The sequence below is a fragment of the Cydia fagiglandana genome, chromosome 19, assembly GCF_963556715.1.
Source record: "Cydia fagiglandana chromosome 19, ilCydFagi1.1, whole genome shotgun sequence".
Classification (NCBI taxonomy): domain Eukaryota; kingdom Metazoa; phylum Arthropoda; class Insecta; order Lepidoptera; family Tortricidae; genus Cydia; species Cydia fagiglandana.
Genome location: NC_085950.1, coordinates 4,490,434 through 4,501,274, shown reverse-complemented (window position 1 = coordinate 4,501,274; position 10,841 = coordinate 4,490,434). Strand labels below are relative to the sequence as shown.

At 39.2% G+C, this 10,841-nt stretch overlaps 1 protein-coding gene across 7 annotated transcripts in view; it reads left to right on the top strand.

Moving 5' to 3' along the window:
* LOC134673837 (protein 4.1 homolog) overlaps positions 1-9,905 on the top strand; it is a 140,030-nt gene extending 130,125 nt beyond the window's left edge. For 5 of the 7 annotated variants that reach the window (XM_063531866.1, XM_063531868.1, XM_063531867.1 and 2 more), the window contains 6 exons: positions 58-279; positions 1,231-1,335; positions 2,295-2,381; positions 4,280-4,387; positions 5,500-5,610; positions 6,360-9,905. In XM_063531866.1, the coding sequence (XP_063387936.1) occupies positions 58-279; positions 1,231-1,335; positions 2,295-2,381; positions 4,280-4,387; positions 5,500-5,610; positions 6,360-6,431 (705 nt within the window). In that variant the 3' untranslated portion in view covers positions 6,432-9,905. The remainder of the gene's footprint in view (positions 1-57; positions 280-1,230; positions 1,336-2,294; positions 2,382-4,279; positions 4,388-5,499; positions 5,611-6,359) is intronic. The other 2 variants (XM_063531869.1, XM_063531870.1) reach the window with 2 other exon arrangements.
* The last annotated feature ends 936 nt before the right edge of the window (positions 9,906-10,841 follow it).

Genomic DNA, 10,841 nt, shown 5'->3' with positions numbered 1-10,841 from the left:
GTGTTCTATAATTGTGTAAATAGTTTTGATGCATGCTAGTCTAACCCTTAACTTTAGGCGGAAAGCCTAGAGCCGCTGGAGACTGGAAAGAGCCCGTACGTCACGGCGAGGGCCGTCACCACCAGGACGGCGACAACGCACCACGATCTCGACACCAAGGCGAAGACGCAGCAGATGGAAGAGAAGACAGTAGCCCATACCCTAACTTCATCAGCCACGAGGCAAGAACAGCGGGTTTTGACGCAGGAAGTCAAAACTATGGTCACTACCGGTGATAAGGTAATTGACAACCCTAATTGATCTGCCATTACCATTGGATGGTTCTTGCATGCGTTTGGATCATTTAAATTGTTTCTGATTTGTTTTTAATATCATTTGAATTCAGTTACGATTTAATTTTGTCATCTCTATGACTGCTCTTTCATTAAATTTAAAGGATCGTCCTGATTCAAACTTAAAGCTGAAATAACTCACGAAATATGTTTACAATTACGTCTACTACAGGTACATGCATAATTGTTTTCCATCGTATTTTTTCGGAAATATTCGTATTTGTCATGCTACTTCAGTCAACCTCAGTACTTCTTGTACCGAAGCTGACTGAATTAGAAAGACACGTTCGTACGTTTCCGTGAAAATACGATGGAAAATAATAATGCACTACATCTGTAAACGGTTTTCAAATATATACAGTCAAAACTTAAAATTTTCTCAGAGGAAAATGTTTCCCAGTTTTGGTATGGTCGGTCCTTAAGTCTTCTCAATGTTTTTGGTTAACATCATTGAAACAGCAGTTTTGCACGACATTTATTATGTTCTAATTTTCGTTTTTTTATTTTTTTTCCATCTCGAATCAACTCCGACTGGTTGACGCACGGTCCTGAATGAAAACTGAATGGTCTTGAATTTGCAATCCGAACCTAACCTAAACACTTCATAATCGTGATAACTCCATCCATTTCGCCATAACGGCACAATTTTTCCACCACATCGGTGTTTTACATTCTAATGATTTAAACATTTGACATTCTGGGTGTTTTACATCATAATACATCAACGTACCTTATTTTCACTAAACTTGAATTATTCCAAAAATCATCATTGTGACGGTGAATCACAAACTCTTGAAATGCTCCTGTACACCTGATCCTTCATTAATACTCCCGAATATCTCCGAACGTGCCCGAATCCCCCCGAATGGAATGCCTAACATCGCGTGGCTTACAACAGCATCAGATAACCCGACGCGGCTCAGAGAGCTCAATCTCTAGCGGAGATTCCGGCACACCCATCGACTTCGAAGAAGGCGCCGGGGAAGGTCACTACTACACCACCGTAAGTTCTAGCGCATAAGGTTTAGTTTCCAACTGCACAGTGTAGAGCCATATGTAGAGTCTACACCAGCAGGACTATTGATGGCTTTATCCACGTGACAAAATATCCGTCACTTTTTAACAGAGCGCGAATGAAGGATACCGTTTTATCACGCTGTCACGTAGACAAGAACGACCATCCTATCCGTACAGTAAGGTACCTTTTTGAAGCATGGTTTGAAGTGCATGGTCTTAGAGAGTAACTATAGAAATGTGTTTTCTTGTAAGCTTTCAATCAGTTTGTGCATTAGAGTTTGATTTTGCACTGCACTAGGTAAGTGCCTGTAGTTTTGTCACAGATGATGAAATACTGAAAACAGGTAAGAATTTGGGTTTTTGATATAATCCTAGTTTCAACAGCATTAGTTAAATTATGTTTTATCCCTTTCTTACAAATACATAAGTCAAAATGACTGATAAAGACACACGATTCATAGCTAATTCAGGCTTGTAATGCGTTTATGAATAACGCCATTATTTTGTGAATTAAGGCCTGTGCACAACTGCACACCGGCTGCGTGTGCGTGACGTGCACGTGCGCGTGCGTCGTTGTAGTATACAGATCCTTATGAGAGACGGCACACCGCTTGCGTGACCTGTGCGTGTGCAGCTCCAACATTTTAGCGCACGCACACGCGCACGTCACGCACACGCAAGCTGGTGTGGCTTGGCCTTTAGTTACCCACTCAGGGAATTAAAGGACAAGATGATTGTACCTGATTTTTCTGGCAGGATTTAACTTTAAAAAAAATCGAATTTCACATGGCATTGTCATCAGAACCTGTGTTAGCCAAATACCAACACAGTGTAACTTCATAATGGCTAAAAAATATTCTAGTTTTAGTGTAAAAAGAAATGAAAGTATAAGCTTTAGAAGGCATACAGCTTCAAATGATATTATAATATGTCCTTATGATTCAGGAACCCGGATCGTATAGGACTACCACCACGACCAGCGTAATGGGGAACGCTCCGTTCGGCAGCATGGTTCACGGGGCCACCACCAGGGTAAGAATCTTAAATACACTGGAAAAGATCCCATACAGGGATAAGTTCGCCTTTGTGGTGTTGGAATGGAAATTTGCTCAGCTTTTTAGGGTTCCGTGCCCAAAGGGTGAAAACGGGACCCTATTACTAAGACTCCGCTGTCCGTCTGTCTGTCACCAGGCTGTAACTCATGAACCGTGATAGCTAGACAGTTGAAATTTTCACAGATGATGTATTTCTGTTGCCGCTATAACAACAAATACTAAAAGCAAAGTAAAATAAATATTTAAGTGGGGCTCCCATACAACAAACGTAATTTGTCGGCGTTTTTCCCATACAACCAGTGCCGGATTTACCACTAGGCTGAGTAGGCTGAAGCCTAGGGCGGCAGATTTAAGGGGGCGGCAAATTTGGGTCAAAACAATATTTTATGTGCTGTTCAGATAGGGTAGACCAGAATTTATTTGTAAAATTTAAATAGCAAGCATAATTTGTCGATTTTGCCGCCCTCTGTCATGTCAAGACCTTTTTGAAGTACGGAACCCTAAAAATGTACCTACCCACCTACCATTTTCTCGAAAAAATTTCGCGCTCGCTGCGCTCGCGTTTTCATTTAAGTACCTACATTATCAGTGACCCATCTGACTATACTTCGTTTTTTTTAGCATTACAAATTAGGTAAACAATCTTGATGTGTCTTTTAATTGAAAAACACATTTTATAAATAAGTTACGGCAAATATGTAACAATCATTAATCTAATACGATCATTTATATTCTTCTGCTTTCATAAGTAATAATTTTATATTTTTATAAAGCGTTTTTCAATTAAAAGACATGTCAAGATCGCTTACCTTCTTGCAAGTTCTTTCTAATGCTAAAAAAACGAACTATATATACATTGTAAATTTGGGATGGTCGTCGATTCTTGTATCTTCCTGGTATTATGGGTTCCGTTTTTTTTCCTTTTGAAGTACGGAACCCTAAAAATTTACCTACGTACTATTTTCTCGAAATAATTTCGCGCTCGCTACGCTCGCGTTTTCGTTTATCCAACTACATTTTATTGTGACCCATCTGACCATATCATTGAATGATAGCACAGAACCTAATAGAACGCCAGCGGTAATGTCCACGCTATCGGAGCAGCTTCCGTCTACTATACGGCTCATATGCGTCTACCGGATAAAAAGCTAGCGATCCATTTGTAGGGCATAGTCTTTCGAGCAGACTCAATGCCAGACCCGACCGAACTCCTTAGCTATATCCAGCCTGACTGCCAATGCCTCACCTTGATTCTCAATGGCCAAAACCCAGCGGTACCCACCGGTCACCGATCAGATCAGGCAAATATAAAGAGGTTGCATCGTCATTGATTGAGTGACAAAAACGGCCCATATAAATTTGTATCTAGAATGTGACATTTGTGACGTTACCTTATATGCATTTTAATATGGCTATGGTGTGTTGTACTATAAAATTAAACTCCTCTGACAGGAAAGTACTTTAAAAAACCTATGAACGAGGCGGATAGGGGCGGCAAAATCGGCATAGCCTACGGGCGGCAAATCTCTAAATCCGGCACTGCATACAACAAACGTAATTTTTCGGCGTCTTTTGCGTAATGGCACGGAACCCTGCGCGCGCGAGTCCGACTCGCACTTGGCCGCTTTTTTCCTTCTATTATGTTCTTCTATGATGGTCCTGGGTTCGAATCCCAGTAAGGGCATTTATTTGTGTGATGACACAGATATTTGTTCCGGAGTCATAGTTGTTTTCTATGTATTTGTATATTATATATATATCGTTGTCTGAGTACCCATAACACAAGCCTTCTTGAGCTTTCTTTGGGACTTGGTCAATATGTGTAAGAATGTCCTATAATATTTATTTTTATTTAACTTGTGTGTTTAATTCCAGACAACAACAAGCGCAGGGGAGCCTGAAGAGACGACGATCAACGAGGACGGCGAAATTGTGTCCTCGCAAACCATCAGCTCGAAGACGCGCACGGTCGAGACCATCACCGTAAGTCCTATTACCACACGCCATTATGGGCAATTTTCTTTGTGTGATAGCAAACGAGCAGACGAGCCGCCTGATGGGAAGCGGTCATCGTCGCCCATGGCCATAAGCAACATCACAGGAGCCACATATTTAATTACACAAACGGGTCTACCGCGATATAATTTCATTTGTGGTCTTTCCGTGACCACAGCTGGTGAAACTCGGCTGAAACGTCGGAATTTAAGGTGAAAACAATCAAATTATATCGCGGTAGACCCGTTTGTGTAATTAAATGTGTACAAAACGCGAGAGTTTAAAGTGTTATATCACAGGAGCCACTTAAGCCTAAATACCCGCTTCTTGAAGAATCCCATGTCGTAGCGCAAAGGAAATACCTCAGAGGAGGCAAGTCATTCCACATTCTGCACGTTCTGGGAAGTTACGAGCGAGATACCTGCTTATTCTTGAAAACGCGAGAGTTTAAAGTGTTATATCACAGGAGCCACTTAAGCCTAAATACCCGCTTCTTGAAGAATCCCATGTCGTAGCGCAAAGGAAATACCTCAGGAGGCAAGTCATTCCACATTCTGCACGTTCTGGGAAGTTACGAGCGAGATACCTGCTTATTCTTGGTGTGCCATGTATCTAAGAAGTCAGGATGAACTTTGCTCCTTTTGGCGGGAGGTCCCAAAACTCCGCGTAGGGGGCGCCATTGGCGCATACTGAGAGCCTGCCGCGAATAATGAATAATGACTGTACAGAAAGATCTTCTATAAAAAGTTTTTTCCAAAACTGACTGTACTTTTCTTACAACAGACAACTAATACTCATCGAGACAATTCTAAAAACCCCTCACACAATTAGGTTGCGTTGTTTCATCACAGAGTTCCTATGGCCACCTCCTGTCTCCATCATCAGATCAGCTCGATGGTACCATAATATTGCATTGTCATCCGATTTATACATGCATGCAAAATTTCAGCTCAATCGGAAACCGGGAAGTGGATCAAATTTAACTTGCAAGATTTGATTACAGACAGACAGACAGACAGACAACGGTTAGGTAAAACTAAAAAAGCTTGTAAAAGTTATACCCGTAGGACGCTACTGACTTTATAATGTTTTTTTTTCAGTACAAGACGGAGCGGAATGGAGTAGTGGAGACGCGCGTAGAACAGAAGATCACCATTCAATCCGACGGAGACCCGATAGACCACGACCGAGCGCTCGCCGAGGCCATACAGGTACATACTTTCATTGAACTGTTTTGTTTACATTTCATCGTTGTTCGATGTACATTGCTGCTTTTTGTTTATTTCCTACAGATACCATACTTTAGTTACCTTTTCTCAAAAATGGACGGCAAAGTCGACTTTGCCATCTAAAAAATAGGTCGCGAAGCACGGAGTTTATGGTCAGTCAAAAATTAAAAAGTTAAAAACATTGCAGTCTCGATTTTAGGACTGCAATGTTGCATACAAATTCCATTATTTGTCGAGTTCCAAACTTTTTAAAAGTTGTAATGGCCATATCAAATGAAGGCACAGGCCCATTAAACAGCCAAACAGATGATTAGTACCGCGACTATTTAGCTGTCTCAAATAGGTTGGCGTATTTTCGGCAGAAAAATACACTTCTATTTTTTTATTAAAAAAAATAAAAAGGCGGCAAGGGCTTTGTTCTGTGAAAATATATACGTAAGAATGTTGCTTTTGTAAAATATTTCTATGATATTTATATTTCTTGCACCATTTTTGAGAAAAGCACTATATATGACTCGGCTAGAAGGCTACTTGCTGGCTTCGGATTCAATTAAACGGACTCCCAAGGTCGTCCGTTTAAAACGAATCCTCAGCCTGCAAGTAGCTACTTCCGAGCCTCGACAATAATGTACTATTACATTGCTACTGACATATCCGGCTTGACAGACATTAACATTTCCCATACCCGCCAGAGCCAATAAGACCAAATTAACCATTTTTATTTTTCGCAGGAGGCAACAGCGATGAATCCAGACATGACGGTCGAGAAGATAGAAATCCAACAACAGAGCACGCAGCCGTAACAGGACACCGAGTCGCCAACCCGCACCGAGAGCGCGCGAACCGCTCCACTAGTCGACCATACAAACACACAACCTTAGATATACACCATGGTTGTTGCACAATGCTAAGTTTAAAGACGACTTGTTAGACTTTAACAAATTAAAAAATATTTGAAGTACAACCCTTTGCCAGGCTGACATTTCAATAATGACTATCGATTTTCAGTCTTACTCATAGGAAATAGAACACATGTTTGTGCCGTATGTGGGAAAATATATCCCTTAGCCTGGTCAAGGGTTAACCTCTCATGGGGTAGAAAAAAATGACATTCATAGCGTTTTCAGTTGAATTTTACCCCTTTTTAAATAAACCTATGAGTATTTTAGTAAATTTTTTTTAGAACAACAAACTAATTTTACCGGAAATAAGTCCTTTTTGTTCGTTTGTATTCTCTGGTATGGTTGACTAGTGAAAGCGGTTTAAATAAAATAAGGTCGACTAGTGCAATGCAATCAAAATGGCGGATCTCCACAAAATGGCCGCCACGTTTCTTAAACTTGTATGTAAACTCTACATACGATAGTTCTAAGCGACAACACTGCGAATATTAATATAAGTTACGCTATACTATTATTAATTAATTATGAAAGTTAATTAATCTTTTATTGGATGTTGTGACGTCGAAACGCACCTACGATTTATTTTATCTTGCAATTTTATTTGTATAAATAAATGTAAGTTTGGCAATGATATTCAAGCATTTTTATAAGGCTTAGTATAGGTTCAACGCATTTCATACAACCAATTTTATCAGGTCTACCGCGAATTTTTTTGCCTCTCTATCGCTCGAATACGCAAGAAAGAGATGCAGAAAACGAAATTTCAATTTTCGCGGTGTGTTCTCAGGCTTTGTAGAAATAAATGTTGCCATAGTAAAAAAAGTGTTCGTGTATTAAAAATATAATAACGTTTCAATATTAATAATGTTTTCAATATGGGATAGCTTTAAAACAATGTCACACGAGGTAAACCACCGTTTTTTAGATTATAAAAAATGATATTTTCTCTCTCTTGATTAAAACCACTACAATGTAATGCGGGACTAATAATAAATTGTTTAACGCTCGACTTTCGTTACTTCAAAAGAAAAAAAAATACGTAAAAAATTGCCAACCCTAAAAATATAAAGTACTGGTAATATTAAAAAACTCTGAGGGTTTAACAAAATGGTTAACCAGACGAACGCAAAGTCGGGCACTTCAAAAATTATATGTTAAATTAAATATATAATATATGACGTGTTGCTACAACTTCTAATATATTTCACTACTTAGGTGCTACTACTTAGTCGATAGGATCAGAGGTCGGACATGCTCAGTCGAAGCGAGTGCAATTAGGGACTCTAGTGCCTTGACGATAACACTCATTATCGCATAACTTTTTCACGTAAAGTGAAATCGTTTGACCAATCAGCGTACTCGATTTTAAACCAATCGGAGAGCTGCAAGTTGGGCGATTGCTTAGGGTTGTCAAAAAGCCCGGTGTAATAAAAAGAAAATATTAAAGCATGCGTTTTGACTGATCGTTTTCGACCGACTGCGTAACTTGTGTTTGCGTCTCGTGTTCGTTTACGAAATTCATTTTAATTAATGACGATGCATAGTGGTCAATGTTTAGGATTAATGTTAGGGCCAGTTGAGCATTTTTTTCTATGCATGCACAATAAAAATGACAACCGTGGAAGGGTCCGCGGCGGAACAAAAATGAACCTCATTACAATATACATAAGGTACTTTTTAGTGGGCCCATTATAAAGCAGCTATATAGCTTGAAGCTCATCGATGTCGTGTACCGTAACTCCATTATATAAACGTTATATAACTCATATAAGTCATAATTCCGGACATTCCAGTATACCTGATATATCACAAATTCGTATAGTAATTTTACGCTAGAACATGACAGTTTCTTTTTTTTTAATAATTTTAATCACAAACTCTGCGGGTAAAGTAAAAATCTGTAAAAACTGCCGTTCGAAATCATACCTTATAAAAAGGTGAATAGGATTGATTTCTGAACGACAGGTTGAATATGATCTTGCGAAAATAATAGATCGATTCAACTTTGCTTTATACCACATACGCAATCCCAGTTATCTTTATATTGTAAATGAGTATGTGGATAAAATACCCGCAGAGTAATCACATTTTATAAATAATATGCAGTAGCTTAATTTTTGAATAATGACAATTAATTGTTTGAAAAAGTCTTGGTTGATTCTTTACGAAGTGGTAACCCTAGATTTTGTTGCTGATTAAAGTTGGGCTACTGCTTTTATTTATTTACTGTGGCATCAGGTAAGTCAATGATACTGATATTGTACAATTATTATTAATATATTTCTTACACGCTAGACGTAATGTTTTGTATTAGTATAAGTTTATATTATGAAGTTGACGCTGATTTTAAATCAGATTTAAGTGTAATATTCTTTTCTGTACTTTTTTATCAATTTGACATATGGATCTTCAATATGTCACAATGCGATATGTCACTATTTAGATTTAATATTTCGATATATCTCTTCCATACCTATATTATAATAGCATTTGCATCATGGTATAATAATATACTCCGCCTGGTACTCTCTTGCCGTCTTTTCTAGGTCACCTGACTGACACAAGCCTACGTCATCATGCGACAGCGCTATATGATAATATGCGATAGCGCTATATATAGCGGCCATGTTAATGTGACGTAGGCTTGTGTCACTCTGGGTAGAGAAGACCATGTTTTATTAGACTATGCATTTGCATCATATTGTACCTAAAAAGCTACCTAAGTCCAGTCCATCGTATATAGATGAAGTGCATAATTGTTTTCCATCGTATTTTCTCGGAAACGTTCGTATTTGTCATGCTACTTCAGTCAACCTCAGTACTTTTTGTACAGAGACTGACTGAAATAGCAAGACACATTCGTACGTTTCCGTGAAAATACGATGGAAAATAATTGTGCTACATCTGTGTAAATATTTATGAAGCTTAAAGAAGATAAACCACATTGTGACATGTTGAAAATTATTGACAAAATACGTTCTTTAGGAAAAAATATCACACAAATGATATCTGCAACTTTTTGAAGAAACAAAGACCTTATGTGTTCTGTTCAGAGTTGAAAATAGAGTGACAGATATTCTTAAGGTACAGTCGTCATCAGATATATCGGAGCGGTCAAGGCGCTCACAAATATCTGAACAAGCTTCTAATGTCAAAGCGTTAGAGTGCGTGTTCAGATATTGTGAACACCTCGGCCGCTCCGATATATCAGATGGCGACTGTATATGTGATATTTTTGCCTAAAGTCCGCCTTTGACTTGTGTTTGTCGTATATTTATTGAGATGTTTATTTTTCTAAGAGTCCCATCTCCGTATTATTTTGTATTTAACGAGAAGTTATGGAATAAATTACAATAAAGATGCTTTGTTTTAAAACTTGCATTTCATTTCGACACAGACCACCGGTATTTTAGTTTTAGACTTCTTAGTGTCTATTATTAGGCGTGACTCACTCCGCGCGTACGTCGCTTGCCTATAGGTATCTAAAAGTACATCTGTTCGACCGCAATTTTGGGGTTTGCCATAAGCCGCGCGTGGCGCTGTCGCCACCTAGCGGCCATATCCGTGCTGATCGTGACAGACGCGTTTTGTTAGAGAGTGAGTCTTCTGTACATAGTACTAATATTTATTCTGTGCTAATATAGACATTATTTAAGCCTTTAAGACATTTCGCCGCGGTCTGATATATAAGATAAATCTTCGTGTAACTTCGTAGGGACCCGCCGGCGACACGAGCACGCTCGATAAAAATTTTTATGGCGGTTAAAAGGGAGGAATTATTTCCCACCTGATTTTGAACTTTATTTTCAAAGTGATAGGGTTTCATCATCATCATCTCAGCCATAAGACGTCCACTGCTGAACATAGGCCTCCCTCTTGGACCTCCATAAGTGCCGGTTGGAAGCGACCCGCATCCAGCGTCTTCCGGCGGCCTTAACAAGGTCGTCTGTCCACCTTGTGGGTGGATAGGGCTTAATTTTGCATAATTTCTGACACCGTTATGCCTTATAATAAAGGTTAACCCTTTCATATGTCTGTAGTGGTAAAAAACCGTGAGTTAACCTTTTGGATGCCAATGACCGATATATCCGCACCGCAGGTCCAACGCCAAAGACCGATTAATCGGTCACAGACCACAGCAATATAGACCTAACGTGCATATGCATAAAGTTCAATTTCAGTTTTGACACTTCGGTGACGTGGCGTCCGAGTGATAGCTTTTGTGTTTGACACGGCGTCGAAACGGTTAAAGGGCGTTTTCTAAAATAAATATCGAAAACCTGATTCTTTCAAATCTGGACATTCTTGGGC